Here is a 20,317-nt window from a genome sequence, read left to right as displayed (position 1 = left end):
AGGGATTGCATAGAATCTGTAGATTGCTTTCAGTAGTATAGTCATTTTCACAATGTTGATTCTTCCAATCCAAGAACATGGTATATCTCTGATCTGTTTGTATCATCTTTAATTTCTTTCATCAGTGTCTTATAGTTTTCTGCATACAGGTCTTTTGTCTCCTTAGGTAGGTTTATTCCTAGATATTTTATTCTTTTTGTTGCAATGGTAAATGGGAGTGTTTTTTAATTTCACTTTCAGATTTTTCATCATTAGTGTATAGGACTGCAAGAGATTTCTGTGCATTAATTTTATGTCCTGCTACTTTACCAAATTCATTGATTAGCTCTAGTAGTTTTCTGGTAGCATCTTTAGGATTCTCTACGTATAGTATCATGTCATCTGCAAACAGTGACAGCTTTATTGCTTCTTTTCCAGTTTGGATTCCTTTTGTTTCTTTTTCTGTTCTGATTGCTGTGGCTGAAACTTCCAAAACTATGTTGAATAATAGTGGTGAGAGTGGACGGCCTTGTCTTGTTCCTGATCTTAGAGGAAATGGTTTCAGTTTTTCATCATTGACAACGATGTTGGCTGTGGGTTTGTCATATAAGGCCTTTATTATGTTGAGGAAAGTTCCCTCTATGCCTACTTTCTGGAGGGTTTTTATCATAAATGGGTGTTGAATTTTATTGAAAGATTTTTCTGCATCTATTGAGATGATCATATGGTTTTTCTCCTTCAGTTTGTTAATATGGTTTATCACATTGATTGATTTGCATATATTGAAGAATCCTTGCATTCCTGGGATAAACCCCACTTGATCAAGGTGTATGATCATTTTAATGTGCTTTGGATTCTGTTTGCTAGTATTTTGTTGAGGATTTTTGCATCTATGTTCATCAGTGATATTGGCCTTTAGTTTTCTTTCTTTGTGACATCATTGTCTGCTTTTGGTGTCAGGGTGATGGTGGCCTTGTAGAATGAGTTTGGGAGTGTTCCTCCCTCTGCTATATTTTGGAAGAGTTTGAGAAGGATAGGTGTTAGCTCTTCTCTAAATGTTTGATAGAATTCGCCTGTGAATCCATCTGGTCCTGGGCTTTTGTTTGTTGGAAGATTTTTAATCACAGTCTCAATTTCAGTGCTTGTGATTGGTCTGTTTAAATTTTCTATTTCTTCCTGGTTCAGCCTCAGAAGGTTGTGTTTTTCTAAGAATTAGTCCATTTCTTCCAGATTGTCCATTTTATTGGCATATGGTTGCTTGTGGTAATCTCTCATGATCCTTTGTATTTCTGCAGTGTCAGTTGTTACTTCTCCTTTTTCTTTCCTAATTCTATTGATTTGTCTTCTCCCTTTTTTCTTGATGAGTCTGGCTAATGGTTTATCAATTTTGTTTATCTTGTCAGAGAACCAGCTTTTAGTTTTATTGATCTTTGCTATAGTTTCCTTCATTTCTTTTTCATTTATTTCTGATTTGGTCTTTATGATTTCTTTCCTTCTGCTAACTTTGGGTTTTTTTGTTCTTCTTTCTCTAATTGCTTTAGGTGTAAGATTAGGTTGTTTTTTTGAGATGTTTCTTGTTTCTTGAGGTAGGATTGTATTGCTATAAAGTTCCCTCTTTTAACAGCTTTTGCTGCATCCCATAGTTTTGGGTCATTGTGTTTTTATTGTCATTTGTTTCTAAGTATTTTTTGATTTCCTCTTTGATTTCTACAGTGATCTCTTGGTTATTTAGTAGTGTATTGTTTAGCCTCCATGTGTTTGTAGTTTTTACAGTTTTTTTTCCTGTAATTGATATCTAGTGTCATAGCGTTGTGGTCGGAAAAGATACTTGATACAATTTCAATTTTCTTAAATTTACCAAGGCTTGATTTGTGAGCCAAGATATGATCTATCCTGGAAAATGTTCCATGAGCACTTGAGAAGAAAGTGTATTCTGTTGTTTTTGGATGGAATGTCCTATAAATATCAATTAAGTCCATCTTGTTTAATGTATCATTTAAAGCTTTTGTTTCCTTATTTATTTTCGTTTTGGATGATCTGTCCATTGGTGAAAGTGGGGTGTTAAAGTCCCCTACTATGATTGTGTTACTGTCAATTTCCCCTTTTATGGCTGTTAGCATTTGCCTTATGTATTGAGTGGTCCTATGTTGGGTGCATAAATATTTACAATTGTTATATCTTCTTCTTGGATTGATCCCTTGATCATTATGTAGTGTCCTTCTTTGTCTCTTGTAATAGTCTTTATTTTAAAGTCTATTCTGTCTGATATGAGAATTGCTACTCCAACTTTCTTTTGATTTCTATTTGCATGGAATATCTTTTTCCATCCCCTCACTTTCAGTCTGTATGTGTCCCTAGGTCTGAAGTGGGTCTCTTGTAGACAGCATATATACGGGTCTTGTTTTTGTATCTATTCAGCCAGTCTATGTCTTTTGGTTGGAGCATTTAATCCATTTATATTTAAGGTAGTTATCGATATGTATGTTCCTATTACCATTTTCTTAATTGTTTTGGGTTTGTTATTGTAGGTCTTCTCATTCTCTTGTGTTTCCTGCCTAGAGAAGTTCCTTTAGCATTTGTTGTAAAGCTGGTTTGATGGTGCTGAATTCTCTTAACTTTTGCTTGTCTGCAAAGGTTTTGATTTCTCTGTTGAATCTGAATGAGATCCTGGCTGGGTAGAGTAATCTTGATTGTAGGTTTTTCCCTTTCATCACTTTAAATATGTCCCGCCACTCCCTTCTGGCTTGCAGAGTTTCTGCTGAAAGATCAGCTGTTAACCTTATGGGGATTCCCTTGTATGTTACTTGTTGTTTTTCCCTTGCTGCTTTTAATATTTTTTCTTTGTATTTAATTTTTGATAGTTTGATTAATATGTGTCTTGGCCTGTTTATCCTTGGATTTCTCCTGTATGGGACTCTCTGTGCTTCCTGGACTTGATTGACTATTTCCTTTCCCATATTAGGGAAGTTTTCAACTATAATCTCTTCAAATATTTTCTCAGTCCCTTTCTTTTTCTCTTCTTCTTCTGGGACCCCTATACTTCAAATGTTGGTGTGTTTAATGGTGTCCCAGAGGTCTCTGAGACTGTCCTCAATTCTTTTCATCCTTTTTTCTTTATTCTGCTCTACAATAGTTATTTCCACTATTTTATCTTCCAGGTCACTTATCCGTTCTTCTGCATCAGTTATTCTGCTATTGATTCCTTCTAGAGAATTTTAAGTTTCATTTATTGTGTTGTTCATCATTGTTTGTTTGCTCTTTATTTCTTCTAGGTCGTTGTTAAACGTTTCTTGTATTTTCTCCATTCCATTTCCAAGATTTTAGATCATCTTTACTATCATTACTCTGAATTCTTTTTCAGGTAGACTGCCTATTTCCTCTTCATTTGTTCTGTCTGGTGGGTTTTTACCTTGCTCCTTCATCTGCTGTGTGTTTCTCTGTCTTCTCATTTTGCTTAACTTACTGTGTTTGGGGTCTCCTTTTCGCAGCCTATAGGTTCGTAGTTCCGGTTGTTTTTGGTGTCTGCCCCCAGTGGGTCAGGTTGGTTCAGTGGGTTGTGTAGGCTTCCTGGTGGAGGGGACTGGTGCCTGTTTCTGGTGAATGAGGCTCGATCTTGTCTTTCTGGTGGGCAGGATCATGTCTGATGGTGTGTTTGGGTGTCTGTGAATTATGATTTTAGGCAGCCTCTCTGCTAATGGGTGGGATTGTGTTCCTGTCTTGCTAGTTTGGCATGTGGTGTCTAGCACTGTAGCTTATTGGTCATTGAGTGGAGCTGGGTCTTAACATTGAGATGGAGATCTCTGGGAGAGCTTTCGCCATTTGATATTACGTGGAGCTGGGAGGTCTCTGGTGGACCAATGTCCTGAACTCAGATATCCCACCTCAGAGGCACAGGCCTGACACCCAGCCAGACCATCAAGACCCTGTCAGCCACACAGCTCAGAAGAAAAGGGAGAAGAAAAGAAAGAAAGAAAGAAAGAAAAATAAAATAAAATAAAGTTAATAAAATAAAAAATAATTATTAAAAATTTTTAAAAATTAATAAGTATTAAAAAAAAGAAAGAAAGAAAGAAAGAAAGATAGAAAGAAAGAAGAGAGCAACCAAACCAAAACACAAATCCACCAATGATAACAAGTGCTAAAAAACTATACTAAAAAAAAAAAACAAAACAAAAAACGAACAGGCAGAACCATAGGACAAATGGTAAAAGCAAAGCTATGCTGACAAAATCACACGAAGTCCACTGTCTCAATTTTGGGAAGATTCGTTGTCTATTCAGGTATTCCAGAGATGCAGGGTACATCAAGTTGATTGTAGAGATTTAATCCACTGCTCCTGAGGCTGCTGGGAGAGATTTCCCTTTCTCTTCTTTGTTCCCACAGCTCCTGGGGTTCAGCTTTGGATTTGGCCCCACCTCTACGTGTAGGTCACCTGAGGGCGTCTGTTCTTCGCTCACACAGGACGGGGTTAAAGGAGCAGCTGCTTCGGGGTCTCTGGCTCACTCAGGCCGGGGGGAGGGAGGGGTACAGAGGAGGCAGGGTGAGCCTGCGGCGGCAGAGGCCAGAGTGACATTGCACCAGCCTGAGGCACGCCATGTGTTCTCCCGGGGAAGTTGTCCCTGGATCATGGGACCCTGGCAGTGGCGGGCTGCACAGGCTCCCGGGAGGGGAGGTGTGGAGAGTGACCTGTGCTTGCACACAGGCTTCTTGGTGGCCGCAGCAGCAGCCTTAGCGTTTCATGCCCGTCTCTGGTGTCCGCACTGATATCCGCGGTGCCTGTCTCTGGAGCTCGTTTAGGCAGTGCTCTGAATCCCCTCTCCTTGCGCACCCTAAAACAATGGTTTCTTTCCTCTTAGGCAGGTCCGGACTTTTTCCTAGACTCCCTCCCAGGTAGCTGTGGTGCACTAAGCCCCCTTCAGGCTGTGTTCACACAGCCAACCCCAGTCCTCTCCCTGGGATCTGACCTCCGAAGCCCGAGCCTCAGCTCCCAGCCCCCACCTGCACTGGCGGGTGAGCAGACAAGCCTCTCGGGCTGGTGAGTGCAGGTTGGCACAGATCCTCTATGCAGGAATCTCTCCACTTTGCCCTCTGCACCCCTGTTGCTGCGCTCTCCTCCTGGCTCCGAAGCTTCCCCCGCCCTGCCACCCGCCGTCTCCGCCAGTGAAGGGGCTTCCTAGTGTGTGGAAACTTTTCCTCCTTCACAGCTCCCTCCCAGAGGTGCAGGTCCCATCCCTATTCTTTTGTCTCTGTTTTTTCTTTTTTTTGTTTTTGCCCTAACCAGATATGTGGGGAGTTTCTTGCCTTTTGGGAAGTCTGAGGTCTTCTGCCAGCATTCAGTAGATATTCTGTTGGAGCCGTTCCACATGTAGATGTATCTCTGATGTATTTGTGGGGAAGAAGGTGATCTCCACGTCTTACACCTCCACCATCTTGAAGGTCTCCAGCCAGTACCTTATTAATCAGTCAAGTTTGTGGAATGAACTTATGAACACCACAGAACACTTATACATCAGACATTTAACAGTGAACTTATTCTCAGCTCTTGTTGGGAGGGTCAAATTAAGAATGCACTACCTGAAGCATGTTTCCCTGAACGTTTTATATAAGTATGTAAAATTGTTCCATATTATAAATTGATAAATTTATCAGAATTTAATGCTAGTACAATTTTGGGGGAATAGAGTCCTTTTTTTTAGTTAGCAAGAGCAAAATACTTTGTTGTGTTTCTCTTTTTCCTGGACGCCACGAAGCTCAAAAGTAAATATATTGCTTATTTACAAGAATGTTCTCCAAACCCAGATTCCTGGTAAAAATTCTTTCTACTTTCTTTACATGGCATATTAGGCCTTTTATTTATTTATTTTTAAAATCTGTTATTATGTAACAACCTAAGTGGGAAAAGAATTTGAGAAAGAGTAGATACATGTATATGTGTAACTGAATCACTTTGCTGTATACCTGAAACTAACACAACATTGTTAATAAACTATACTCTAATATAAAATTAAAAGTTAACATAAAAAAATTTTTAAATCTGTTAGATATTTGCTTCAAATCAAGTTGCCTCAATTTTGAGTAATTATATTTTGATCCTGTTGAAGATACAACTTTTCTCATTGGAGTAAGTCCAGAAAAATATATAAATAGCACATCTTGAGCCATACCTGAACAATTGCTAAGAATGGAAGCTACAACCAGGCTCAGATGGTTCCTGTTTTTGTTTTAATTAATTAATTAATATATTTATTTATTTATTTATTTATTTATTTATTTTTGGCTGCATTGGGTCTTCATTGCTGTGTGCGGGCTTTCTCTAGTGGCAGCGAGTGGGGGCTACTCTTCGTTGCGGTGCTTGGGCTTCTCATTGAGGTGGCTTCTCTTGTTGCAGAGCATGGGCTCTAGGCACGTGGACTTCAGTAGTTGAGGCACGTGGTCTCAGTAGTTGTGGCTCACAGGCTCTAGAGCGCAGGCTCAATAGTTGTGGCGCACGGGCTTAGTTGCTCCGTGGCGTGTGGGATCTTTGCGGACCAGGGCTCGAACCCATGTCCCCTGCATTGGCAGGTGGATTCTTAACCACTGCGCCACCAGGGAAGTCCAAGACTCAGGTGGTTCTGAGTGTCCTGAATGAAATTATATGATGGCCTTAGGCGTGGGAAAGAGAGGTTGGGGAGGGTAGATGTCCTTGAATCACTCTTTTTTTAAAAAAGCAGCAAAATAAACTGGAGTCGGTTACCCACTCCTCATTAAATTCGAACAACTTATTAGTACACTGTGGAAGCAACTAGGCAAAACTCAGCTTCTTGTGCCGTAAGTGGGGGGCGTAGCCTTGCCTGTGTGTATCCAGTTTGAAAACTAGGACCTGCTGGGTCAATTCTTGCTTCCCTGATAGGCAGGTTTTCAAGTTACTTCCCTAAATAGAGCAGGGGGTTGGGGGTGGATGGGAGAGGAGGTGACTTAAAGGAAATCATCCCTTTAGGAGGTGGGGGAGCTTAATCATAGCTCTGCACTTTCTTCAGATTATTAAACAATGAGTGTTTATGAAATCAAGAAAAATATTTCCCCCCCAGAGTTTTCTTTTCAAAGAGTTCTCTGTGTGCTCTGGCTAATTTAAAAAGAACCCCATAGGGTGCTTATTTTTTTACACATATATTGCCAGAGTAGTTCCTGTTTTGGTTTAAATGTGTTCCTTCTTTTTAGTCAGATGAAAGAGAACTTTCTTTAAAAAGAATTTGTCTGCTGATTCTGTTTGTTCGAATGAGCCTAAATAAAACTTCTGTTAAGAGTTTAACTGTTGAGCTAAGTCCTCTCAGCTAAATTATCTGGAAATTTTCATTCTTAGTTGGACTATGTAACTAGAGTGTTCTTATTACCCTCTTTCCTACCTGAAATGTCTGCCTCCCCCGAGGACTCCTCTGAAGTAAATGTATTGAGGAAAGGGCTTTTTCCCTCAATTCAGTTAGCTTATTCCTCATGGAATGTGATATTAGGGTGTGGGTGTGTGGAATATGCTAGGCACCATAAGTGAGCAAGTCATTAATTCTGCACCAGGCAATGGCCTGGGAGAGGAATGACTAGGTCAACCTATGGAGAAATGACATCTTGAAGGCTTTAGAGATGGTGAGAAATGTCTAAAGGAGAAGAGCCGTGGAAAGAGGATATAGAAGCCCCCAAAGTTGTCCCCCATCAGCCTAGCATGCAACTATAACATGAAGCTTTCTTAATGCAGAGTTTCAGTCAAGAGGAAGTTCTGGGATGATACAACAGGAAAAATAATTAAACAATCAAGCAAACGAAGAAACAAATAAATAATTCCTTGATACATGCTGAACATGGATGAAACTCAGAAACGTTATGCTAAGTGGAAGAAGTCTGATATAAGAGCCTGGAACAGGAGAGAAAGGTGCAGGGCACAACCATTAAAAGAATGACATAGCCCTTGAGGATGCAACATAAACTGGTTAGAACCTGTTAGGTCCAAGATGGCAGAAGATTTGACTTCCAGTAGACCTCAAGCCTCATTATGTGCTCATTGTAATACATCAGCATGCTAAATGACACACCCATAGGCGCCATGACAGTTCCAAGGCCGACCACAGAAGGCCAAAAAGTGGGCGGTGGCCAAATTCCTGGAAATCCCTGCCCCTTCTCCAAAATAGTTGGAATAATCCTCCCATTCGTTAGCCTGTAACATTACCCAGCCCATAAAAACTAACCGCCCAGATTTGGGAGCCACTCTAGCCTTCTGAGACAGACTGCATTCTGCCTATGGAATGTGTATCTCTCTAAATAAACCTGCTTTCACTTACTATGGCTCGCTCTTGAATTCTTTCCTGCAGGAAGCCAAGGACCCTCACTTGGTAGCCTGTCCCAGCGCCTTGCCTGAGACTTGCGACATGACCGTCCTCTCTGTGCCCCATTCTCCTGCAACAAGCCCATTTATTGCATGATTTCCTGTATATAAAATGTCCAGAATGGGCAAATCTATAGAGACAGTAAGAAAGTTTGTGGTTTCCTGGGGCTGGGAGGGCCAGGGGTAAGATTGAGATTTTGTTGAGGGAGATGAAAGTGTTCTGAAACTGATTGTGGCGATGGCTGGACAAGTTGATAAATTATCTCAAAATCATTGAATGGTACACTTGAAATGGGTGAATTTTATGATACGTAAAATATATCCCAATAAAGCTATTTTTAAAAAAGGAGAGATCATCTATTCAAAGGGACTAAGGATAGAACTTTCAAGGATAAAGATGGAAGTGCTCATCTTAACTCTCATAGCCCCCATCACCTAAAGATTATACAGACAGCTTTGTTTCTACAAGGGAGAAGACCATGAAATGAACCATTCGTGAGTGCTTTAATGCTGTGTCTCTTACTACTGTTTCAATGTTTGAAGTCTACTTGTGCAATAAATAGCAAGGTCAGACATTAAAAACAACAGGGAGACGGACCATTCCTTGAGTTTGAAGGTGGTCATCACAGTCAGAATTCAAATAAGTTCTCAGAAGATGAGAATGTTTCCTACATTTTGCTGAAAATGATGAAAAGATTTAAAGAAGAGGCCTTTACTAAGAAACATGCAAATATAGAATGTTTTCAACACATGCAGTAATGCTAATAAAGGATCCTTCGCTTTCACATTCATCTAAATTAAACTGTAAACATTATCTAGGCTGAAGATTGCTATTGCTTCATTTACAAGTATTTACTAAACAAATGGCTAAGGACACAAGATAATGGGAAGTTTCTTACTTTATCCCCTTTGGAAAATAAATGCAATTTGACATGCTAATCATAGCCCCCCCTTCCTTTTTTTATTTCTTTAGAGGACTTCTCCATAGCTAGAATATAGTCTTTTCAGGAATTTGAATCAGTCTAACTCGCTATGCCCCATAAATGATACATCCTAAATTGCATTTTCCAGTGGGATTTCAACCTTGAATTCCTGCTAAAGTATACCAAAATGCATGATGGTTTCCACAGTCATGTTGGGCATCTATATGTAGGACCTCTATGTTTATTTTTTTATTGCACTTACTTTTGCAACTTGAGTGAGGCTTTGTTTTAGTTGGACATTTAGTTTTAAAGGGATGCCATGACATTACTTAATGCATGTAAATGCTAATCTGCTTTGAGATTTTAAATTCAAGTTCCTTAAAAAGGGCAAGTTGCTGCTTTTCTTAGAAGTGAAAATAAAAGCATGGACTATGCCAACATTTGATTAGATGATTATTTCACCAAGCTTCCTGAGTATTATCTTCTCTCTTTAGAGTAACATATGGACATCACTTTATATTCTCAGAAGCTGAGAAAAATTCATTTTACCTAGACTGAAGAACCTCAGAAAAGCAAATAACCACTCACTTAAAATTTATTTGATACTTAAAGGCAGTTTTTACATATTAAATTAGTTTTTTTTTTTTTTTAAGGTACAAGATTTCTGTTTGAGATAGTATATGCCTGGATAAGAAGTTTGTTTGCCAGCTTTAAATTACAGAATTTTGCCATTACTTTTTTAAAGCAGTTGTTCTGAAACATTACTGTCTAAATAGTTGAACCCCACTCCTAGAGTTTCTGATTTAGTAGGTCTAGTTTGCATTTCTATCAGTTTCCTGGGGTGATGTTGAGATGGCTGGTCTGGGGACCACGCTTTGAAACCCCACTGCCCTATTAGAAGGGGAGGTCCGTGTGCTCCATATTCAGAAAGTTATAACTACTGTAGGCCAGGATCATAACTTATAAGAACTTTGTATGATTCCTTAAAGTTTTCAGTTTTCCAAAGTTGATTCTTATCATCTGTCTCTTTCCCCACACTATTGTTAAACCTTAAAACTGAAATAGATTGTTGGTGCTGGGAAGATGCAGAAAAACATCCAATAAGCCTGAACACTGGGGGTCTGCCCCAGCAGACAGAGTAGATGGTGACAGCTTTAAAAAGAAGAAAGTAAGTAGAGTCATAGGATCTGCTAAAAAGAAGAATAAGAAGGTCTGAGAAGGAGGAGAGATAGACACAAAAGCAGCCCTTCTTGCTGCTCTCCAGGCCCTCCATGTTAGCTCTCAGAGGTCACCAGACTCCCCTTAGTTGCTGGCGAAGAGGGACCGTGGGGTCGATCCACTTCCTCGTTCCTCCTGCCAATTTAGGCCAAAGGAGAAGTGAGATGCTTAAATAGTCTAAAATAGAAGGTATTTTTGCTGCTTTCTCTTATCTGCCCCTAGGGATAGTTTTCATTCCAGAGAAATTATTTTATTTGGCAGATTAATGTTTTAATATGTCCTTTGATTCATTTTTCAGTGAGCCTTTTAAGAAATGTAGCTGTGTTTTCCAGGGTATGTCAGCCATGAGAAGTCTCCCAAGCTGCCTTGAGTTTTGTTTTTTTTCCTTCTACCGTCTCTACTCATCTCCAAATGGTTTTCTACCTTTATAAGGTTTTCTTTCTCGCAGTCCCTTTTAGAAAAGGTAGTATCAGGAACTCACCTCCAAGTTTTGCAGTTTAGGACTTGAGGTTTCAAGTCTGGTCATAAGACCTGGAGTAAATTACTTATTTTCTTTAGGACTGAAACCTCACATGTTAAATGCTGTCAGTTATACTTAAACCTGGTGGTGTTTCTGGGAGAATTAAATGGGATGCCTCTAAAACACTTAGTACAATGTCTGGTACACCATCAATGATGGTAATCTGTATGATCATTGTTACTGCTGCTGGCAGGCAACTCTTTAACCGTTTTTTCTCCTCTTCTCTCCAAACAATCCCAATTGCTTTACAGAGAAGAAACAGTTTTGCCCTAAGTCTGCACGTCACCCTCTGATTTCTAGTTCTCTTATGTTTCTTGGTCTAAACCTAGTACAACTGTCTTAGTTTGTGCCCTTGGATTCCTACCTAAGCAAAGCAAGGCAGGTTGCCAGATGGGGAGGCTGCTAAAAGTGGTCTCCTTCCTGTGGGTAACCAAAAAAAGAATAAACAAAATGCATTAAGTCTCTAGGTGAAGAGATGAGCCCACATGAAAGCTAAATTATTTAAAGATTTAAGTAAGAATTGGAGGCAAAAATAGAAGTCATTTCAAATTACACCTATTTAATTCATCATCCTTAGGGCTTTCCAAAAAATAAATCTGATCATATCACTTCCCTACCAAAACTACTCACCCACCCCTCACTCCCAGCACCCTATGCCCCTCTCTACCCACCAGTTTTTTCAACATAATTTATCTTTCTCATGCTGGTTTAAGTCTTTAAGATACTCCAAGGTCAGGCCCCCTCTTTTTCTTCCTTCCAGAGACCTAATTATGGGCCAACTTCACTGACTTAGCAGAGATCACTCACTTCTGGGGCTTCCTTATCTCCTTTTGCCTCCATACACACCCCAAAATAAATGCCCTGTCTCTATTTGCTATTAACACTCTGTGAAGAACTCTCCTGCTTGAACCTGTACTTGTTGGTTAAGCTGCGAGTTTTCTAAAGCAAGCACCAAGGACACCTAGCACTCTATCTGGAAGTAAGTTCACAGCAGAGGTCAGGATAGATGATACTTTAGTGAATGCTGTCAGCTGACCAGCAACAATGAGGCTCCTCCAACTCAGCAAGGAAATCTATGGGCCTAAAGGTGCCTTTGGGGAGGGAGGGGCCAGATAGGGAATAAGACCTTTGCTGAGTGGGCATTACAGGGAGGGGAGGTGTGAGGGTGTCGGGGGGCGGGAGGGGGGCGGGGAGGCCTACTGGACAACCTTGTGAACTGTAATACAGCCATTAAAGAAAAAATCTGGGACTTCCCTGGTGGCGCAGTGGTTAAGAGTCCACCTGCCAATGCTAGGGGACACAGTTCGAGCCCTGTTCCAGGAAGATCCCACATACCACGGAGCAACTAAGCCCGTGCGCCACAACTACTGAGCCTGCGCTCTAGAGCCCACGAGCCACAACTACTGAGCCTGCACGCCACAACTACTGAAGCCCGCGTGCCTAGAGCCGGTGCTCTGCAACAAGAGAAGCCACCACCATGAGAAGCCCGCGCACCACAACGAAGAGTAACCCCCGCTACCCACCTCTCGCTGCAACTAGAGAAAGCCCACGCTCAGCAATGAAGACCCAACACAGGCAAAAATAAATAAATTAAAAACAAACAAAAAACTGACACTTTCCTAGCAATAATGTAGGAAGCCTGGATCACAGGGATGAAGCGAGAGGCTGGAGTTTAGGAAGGACACCTCGTGAGCAACTTCAGGATAGAATGGCAATGTGAGAGAGTGGCACACAAGCAAATGACACGCATGGGTAACCTGATGTAAAAATACTAAAATGTGTCTACATAACATGTGGGGAAACAAAACAAGAAACATTAAATGGGCGCAATGTGTACACTACCACAGTATTTCTTAAGCAGCATATCCAAGTCACTTTGGTCTCCATTTCATTTGCTTTGGAAATCTAACACTTATGGCAGCCAGGAAGACAGTGCCGTAGAGTTGAGTTACTTATCTTCTTAAATATTGGCTGTCTGATTTTAAGCAGCGACAACTCTGTGTGATTTGTCACCTGACAAATTGCAAGTCATGTGGGTTTTTTTGTTGCTTTTTGTGGGTTTTGTGTGTGTGTGTGTGTTTTCTTTTGCAAGTAATGGTTTTGATGGACTCATTTGTATTTAGATGTCTATTTAACATCGGTCAACAGCATTTACTGGGTGTTGGCCTGTTTCTTAGGCATTGGGTGTACAACAGTGAATGACAGGGACTTCTCTGGTGGTCCAGTGGGTAAGACTCGGTGCTCCCAATGCAGGGGGCCCAGGTTTGATCCCTGGTCAGGAAACTAGATCCCACATGCTGCAACAAAGATCCTGTGTGCCACAACTAAGACCCCGTGCAACCAAAATAAATAAATAAATATTTTTTAAAAAATAGTGAATGACAGAAGATGCCTGCTCTGTAAGAATTTACAGACTAGAAAGGAAGAGGGCCTAGTAAACACAGTAAATCTAGTATGTCTGATCAGTACCAGGGCCAGGGCAAGGGGAAGCAGAATACTGTAGACATTTACACAAGTCCAGAGAGTCAGGGAAGGCTTCTTAGAGGATGAGCATAAATTAGCTAGGGAAAAAAAAAAAAAAGGGAGGAGATATTCCAGGCAGTGGGAATAGCATATACAATGAATAGTTTATGCTATTATTATTATTCTATTAAGCTATTATTAGCTTAATTTAGTGCTATCGTGTTCATAGATTAATAGTTTAGATGAGTTCCCAATAATGAAATGCAAAAGGTGACATTTAACGACTTAAAATTTATTCAGTTCAAAAGACCATGCTTTATTCTGATATGGATACCTTTCCTACTTTGGGGATGTTATAATGTCTTGTTTTCCCCAAAATGATAGTGACAGCAGATGATAAGGTAATTCTTTAAAAAACATCTTTGGCAAAATAAAAGATTTTCAACCTGTGTTGATCCCTAAGTTTTACTAGTCTATGAAATAGAGAAAGAAGTTCATTCCCTCACCCTATATAAATGTTTTTTCTTCTTCTTCTCGCCTTCTTTTTGGTTAAATAACACAATTGCTCAAAAAGTCTACAGATTTGGATTTGTTAGTCCAAAGCAAACTGTTGTAGTAACACTTGAGCTGAGGGATGGGAATATAACGCCCAGCCCTTTGAGGATTCTAGTTAGTTGCCTGATAGTTTCCTCTATAGAAAGTACTTTCTGAGCTCTTAAGCACTCCAAAGACCTGACATTTGTTACTTGCAAATTTATTTTGAAACCCAGGTTCATTTTCTGGATTGTTTTGACATATTTCCTAAGTTTTTTTTTTTTTAGTGCTTTGATTGAAAATTTTCTAGGTTTTAGAAATTAATTTGATAATTATCAAATTGCCTGATGATAATATATATAAGCCGGCTTATATAGATATATAAGCCGGCTTATATATATAGATATATAAGCCGTCTTATATAGATATATGTATTTGAATGTTTACTTAGTGCTGGAGACAGTGCTAAATAATCTCTAGTTATTCCACGTAGTCTTCACAATAACCTTTATATTTTTTAGATTACAATGCAGAGAGGTTAAATAACTTGCCTAAGGACACAGAGTCAAGAGTTGGGTTTGTAAATAGTCGGGAGTGCCCTGTAGTTTAGCATATCAACAAGATGAGAAAGTGCCTTTATAAACTTAAAAGCTGTCAAGAAATAGCTCCTTGTTTCTTGGATGGGAAGAGCCTTACTAAACTTCTGGAAAAACATTACTAAACTTATATATGTCTGGATTTGAAAACCATTAGCAATTAACATTGTGCACTATCTAAAGCTTACATTTAGGACCAATATTTATTTCCTTTTTTTTTTTTCTCCTTGAGTACTCCCTAGATCCCCTCGGGGTAAAAGGGAAATTTCTTAAATCCATTTGTCTCTTAAAGGAAAGATTTGAAGTAGGAAACACACACATACAATAAAAAACAGTGGGAGGAAAAACCCTTCAAGAATATGTGAGTTGAACTTCCTGTTAACTCTATTCAGCTGAATTTCAGAAGCATTCAGAAAGGGTCCAGCTGCTGCCTGGGAAGTAGTGGACATTTCATAATGTATGCAAATGTTAAATCATTACATAGTACACCTGAAACTAACATGATATCATATATCAAATATATTTCAATGAAAGAAAAAAAAAAGTAGTGGAGAAAACATGAGCTGGGAGACAGGTCTGAGTTCAGATCCTAGCATTTTGTTAACTTCATTATTTATATTTTGTAGATGAGTCAATTTAAGCTCAGAATTAGTGGGAGTCCAAGTTGGAGACCAGGCTTGAAGGAGAAAAACTTTCACCTGATTTCTAATGTAATGCTCAAATGACTGATGATGTAAGGAAAATGAACAGAGCAGATGATTAAGGGTGGGTGGGGTTTAGAGGGATATCAGAAAATCTTGTTCTAGGGCTATGGTAATTTTAAAGATTTACTTGTTTCCCTATCTCCTTTTTGAGTAGTGAAAGAGGTTTCAGATCCCTAGTGAAGTAATTACCATGACGTTTATTTTTAAGCACAGTTAGTTATATCTGAAAAGTCCTAGAAGGAAACAAATGAACCTATTTCCCATTATTTTTGATGCATTGATGCATTTAATCAAAGAAAATAATTTCACAAGTCAATGCTTTTAAAGAATTTATTTTTATTATCCTTTAAAGTACTTATTTCACATGTAACTACCTAATTACTGTGTATGAATGAAATAATAATCTAGAAGTTATTCTTTCAAGCCCCGTTTTACGTATTTCATTTAAACAATAAAATTTTTTCTCCTACTGCTTTATAGTAAATTCTACTTTTCCTTCATTTCTATACCCTTTGGCTCAGTACTGTGTTTTGCAATATTGATGACCAAGTAAGCTCAGGATATTTATTTCCATCTGGCAGAGTTCAGCTTCTGCCTCTTGTTTGCTTTCTCCATCTGCCCACCCAGCTCACCATCTTTTTTTTTTTCCTCCTCCTTAATGGAGTTCGGGTTAACCCTCTCGCAGGCCTAATCCTTTTAGCAGGCTTGCGCCTTCGTATATTTTTTTCCCCCTAATTTTGAAAGTAGGACTTAAAGTAAACTTAAATGTGTGCGCCTAATACTTTCACAATCTTCACATTTTACCTTTTTTTTTTTTTTTAATAAAGAACAGCAGAACGCTAAGGCTCAGATAGTTACTTGGATTAGAAAAAAAGGAAACAACCTTCGGTTTTGCGCATAAACGGTGTAAAATGCATTGCATAGATTTTTTTTCTTTTTATAGACTAAACTTATTACGGTTGCCATACTTCTCTTCAGTAACAGGCTTTCTTATCAGTTTTAACCTGGATTCAGTAAGGTCTCCACTCTGACTCCTGAAGTTACTGAAACAGCAACCACAAAAGGCTTATTAACCTTTTATTTATTTATTTTGCAATTAAACTTTGACAAAGACATCCACCAATCCTCCCTAAGGGTGGAGCATAAACGGCTCTGTGGCGTCGGCTGCACGTTTGCGAGGGGAACTGGGCTCCGGAGGCTGCAGGATGCCCCGCGAGAGCCGGTTCTCCCTCCTTTTCTCCGCACTCCCTGTATCCTCAGCACTTGTACCCGCCTCCCGCTGCTCCGTACGCTCTTCCTGCCTCTGGAACCAGCCACATAGACTCGGCGTGGGGACGGGATGTAAACACCAAGTACAGCTAGCGGCCGGTGCCGTGCAGGCCGATCCGTGCCGCCGGCGCGGGTGTAGACAGCCTGAGCCGGGCGGCTTTTATCTGCACAGCATTAAGCCTCCTTGCAGGCGAGCCCAGGCAGCGCACTCCTTCAGAAGACGCGCTGGCGCGGCGCCTAGACTTGCTGAAGCGAGAAGGAGGGGCGAGGGCTGGGGGCGGGGCTTTCACACGCGCACCCTCGGTTTCCTCCGTCCCCCGCCACTGCTCCCCCTCTCCGGCTGCCACTCGGGGGTTTATTTGTTTACAAGCGGATTACGTCAGCTCCTCCCTCTCTTCCCGGTCTATGGACCCGCCCCCTGGCCCTTTCTCCCGCCCCCTCCGGCTCCGAATCTGCTTGCGTCACAATGGTGCGATCTCCGGATTGGCTGGAGTCGGCCGTCACGCTCCCGCTACGCCACTTCCTTTCCGCGGCGCTATAAAAAGTGCTGCACGGCCTGTGATTCTCTTTGCCGGTCTGAGCTGGAAATGCAACTGTTTGGACCTTCGGAGGTTGCGGAGCTGGAGGCGGAGGCGGCTGGGGAGGTACGAGCGATGTGACGAGGCCGCCGTCGCTCATCTTTTCCTCTCTCTTGCCGCCTCATGCCTCGAAAGTAACTTTTTTACTATAAAGAAAGGAGAAAAAAAGTAGCCGTCCGCCTCTCACGCCCTCTCTCCCTCTCAGCCCTCTGACCTGTGAGGGAGCCCGGGGTGGCCGCTCCGCCGTCGGGGTCGCGCCACCGAGCCCCGGCCGCCCCGGGCCGCCCCCGCCCGCCGCCCCCATGCATCCCTTCTACACCCGGGCCGCCACCATGATAGGCGAGATCGCCGCCGCCGTGTCCTTCATCTCCAAGTTCCTCCGCACCAAGGGGCTCACGAGCGAGCGACAGCTGCAGACCTTCAGCCAGAGCCTGCAGGAGCTGCTGGCAGGTGAGCGGGCCACGGCGGGAGGGCGAGGGGCGCCGGGGGACGCCGCCGCACACCCCCGGGCCGAGCCGTCGGGGCCGCGGGAGTCTCGGTGGCGCCGCGCTCGGGCCCGGCCGCGGGACGGTGGGTGGCGCGCTGGGCGGCCGCTAACGGCGGGTCCCGGGGAGGGTTTGGGGGCTGGGCCGAGGGCGCTCCTTCCTCCCCCCACGGCTGGCAAACCGAGGGGAGAAGAAAATAGACGCCCAACAAAGAAACTAAAGCCGACCGAGTCTGGAGCTGTGGTCTTCGGACGGTCCGCGGATTTGGGGGACAAAGGAGCCGCGGGGCTGGGGTTGGTTCGACGCCCCCTCCCCCCAACCCCGTCCAACCGTTGCGCGCTCGGCGGCCCGGCCCCGCGGTGGGAAAGCGCGCCGCTGCCCCGAAGCTAGCCCGGGACGGACGTGCCGTCTCCCCCCTCCTCCTACCCCTGCCCATTAATCATCGGATTTGTCACCGGTACAATTACAGCCCTGCCCAGAGCGTGGTTTAGGGTTGCTTGTTTTACTTCCCTTCGGGGTTAACAGTCTGGTGGCGCTTCTCCCCTCCAAAGCTATAAACCCCATTGTGTGCGTCTGGGGTGGGGTGGAGAAAGTAAACAGGCTCCCGGCTGGCCGAGGCTGCGCGCCTGATTCCCGTTTTGGCGGCTCAACCGGTTGGTTCCCGGAGATTGTTTTGTCCCGTACTACTGCTATTTCTAAAACCCGGCCCGCGTTTCCCATCCCCGCACACGCACAGCCGCGAAATCGATGCTGGGCATTTAAAAAAGTTGATAGTTCGCATTTTCACTCCAAGGAGCCAGCGGAAGAAGGAAACTACGGCGGGAACCAGCAGTAACGGTGTCTAAGCATTGTTTTCTCTGTTCTTTTCTTCTATAGAACATTATAAACATCACTGGTTCCCAGAAAAGCCCTGCAAGGGATCAGGTTACCGCTGTATTCGCATCAACCATAAAATGGATCCTCTGATTGGACAGGCAGCACAGCGGATTGGACTGAGCAGTCAGGAGCTGTTCAGGCTTCTCCCAAGTGAACTCACACTCTGGGTTGATCCCTACGAAGTGTCTTACAGAATTGGAGAGGATGGCTCCATCTGTGTGCTGTACGAAGCCTCACCAGCAGGAGGTAGCACCCAAAACAGCACCAACGTGCAAATGGTAGACAGCAGAATCAGCTGTAAGGAGGAACTTCTCTTGGGCAGAACAAGCCCTTCCAAAAACTACAATATGATGACTGTATCAGGTTAAGATATAGTCTATGGCTGCATCGTCTTATAATGGATGGATAAATTTGATTTTTGCTTTGGGTGGGCTCCTCTTGGGGATGGATTATGGAATTTAAACCATGTCACAGCTGTGAAGATCTGGCACAAGATAGAGTGGTAAAAAAAAATTTTTAAGTGACAGTGCCATAGTTTGGACAGTACCTTTCAATGATTTAATAGCCTGTGAGTCCAAGTAAATGATCACCTTATTTGCTAGGGAGTGAAGTCCTAGGGTGGTTTCAGTTTCTCCCAGACATGATACCTAAATTTTTACATCAGTCCCTTTAACGCAAATCTGTATTTCAAAGAACCTTTCTCTGCAGTAGAAGTTGCAGAGAAAATTTGCACTATGACACTTAAAGTTGTTATCCTTTTTGGCAGCTCAATAGGAAAGCTCAACATTTTAAACATGGTAGTACTGGAAATTTTATGACAAGATTTTTACCTAGCACTTAAATATGTATAAATGTACATAAGACAAACTAGTAAGCATGACCTGGGGAAATGGTCAGACCTTGTATTGTGTTTTTGGCCTTGAAAGTAGCAAGTGACCAGAATCTGCCTTGGCAACAGGCTTTAAAAAAGACCCTTAAAAAGACACTGTCTCAACTGTGGTGTTAGCACCAGCCAGCTCTCTGTACATTTGCTAGCTTGTAGTTTTCTAAGACTGAGTAAACTTCTTATTTTTAGAAAGTGGAGGTCTGGTTTGTAACTTTCCTTGTACTTAATTGGGTAAAAGTCTTTTCCACAAACCACCATCTATTTTGTGAACTTTGTTAGTCATCTTTTATTTGGTAAATTATGAACTGGTGTAAATTTGTACAGTTCATGTATATTGATTGTGGCAAAGTTGTACAGATTTCTATATTTTGGATGAGAAATTTTTCTTCTCTCTATAATAAATTGTTTCTTATCTTGGCATTTTAATTAATCTCTTGTCATGATTACAGAGGTTCAGCTAAAAGAAATATATTTCTCAGAAGACTTAGGTTTTGTAAGCCATGTGAATGTCAGTTGCACACTGGTCATGCTGAAAAACATTTGATAAGGAGTGAAGATGATCTGTGTATACATATTTAGGTGTTGGAGGATAAACACAGGGGTAACATGCTTTTTTAAAAGTTCTAAAGTGAAAACATGGACACATTCCCAGGCTAATGAAATGAGGATAAGAGACAAAGGTAACATCAACCAAAAAGAATGATACTCAAAGGATTACATTTCACTGCTTCCCTGTTGAAGTGAAGATATAAATGTTCTATTCTGGCCCACCTTTGAAAAACAATTATTTTGCCCCATGGATTCCTTGTTCAATTAGAAAACCCTGGGGCAGGTGACCCGTAGCCTTAACCACCAGGCTACAATCACTGCAGAGAGATTGGTGGCTTTTTGCCTTTCGTCAGCTGCAAGATTTACATAAAAATCACTTAAGCTGGA

General features: G+C 41.9%; 1 protein-coding gene and 1 long non-coding RNA gene across 2 annotated transcripts; one reads left to right on the top strand and one right to left on the bottom strand.

The window, feature by feature from the left end:
- Positions 1-15,981: 15,981 nt before the first annotated feature.
- LOC309609255 lies at positions 15,982-17,117 on the bottom strand. Its single transcript, XR_014233348.1, has 2 exons — positions 17,017-17,117; positions 15,982-16,802 (listed from the first exon to the last, which is right to left on the bottom strand). It is a non-coding gene; the product is annotated as an uncharacterized lncRNA (long non-coding RNA).
- A 7-nt stretch (positions 17,118-17,124) lies between these two features.
- On the top strand, positions 17,125-19,807 carry BTG1 (BTG anti-proliferation factor 1). Its single transcript, XM_082350457.1, has 3 exons — positions 17,125-17,200; positions 17,340-17,584; positions 18,496-19,807. Exons 2-3 carry the CDS (start codon positions 17,437-17,439, stop codon positions 18,861-18,863), a joined length of 516 nt encoding a protein of 171 aa, XP_082206583.1. The 5' UTR covers positions 17,125-17,200; positions 17,340-17,436; the 3' UTR covers positions 18,864-19,807.
- The last annotated feature ends 510 nt before the right edge of the window (positions 19,808-20,317 follow it).

The sequence above is a fragment of the Balaenoptera borealis genome (genome assembly GCF_965194805.1).
Source record: "Balaenoptera borealis genome assembly, chromosome: 13".
Lineage (NCBI taxonomy): Eukaryota > Metazoa > Chordata > Mammalia > Artiodactyla > Balaenopteridae > Balaenoptera > Balaenoptera borealis.
The sequence above is the reverse complement of the archived record's forward strand: the minus strand, read 5'-3'. Positions and strand labels throughout refer to the sequence as shown.

What these genes read in the sequence shown, in the direction of transcription:
- BTG1 (XM_082350457.1), top strand. Translation starts at nt 17,437, where the DNA reads ATGCATCCCTTCTACACCCGGGCCGCCACCATGATAGGCGAGATCGCC. An exon ending in CCTGCAGGAGCTGCTGGCAG is followed by an intron (nt 17,585 to 18,495) that starts GTGAGCGGGCCA and finishes TTTCTTCTATAG; the next exon opens with AACATTATAAACATCACTGG.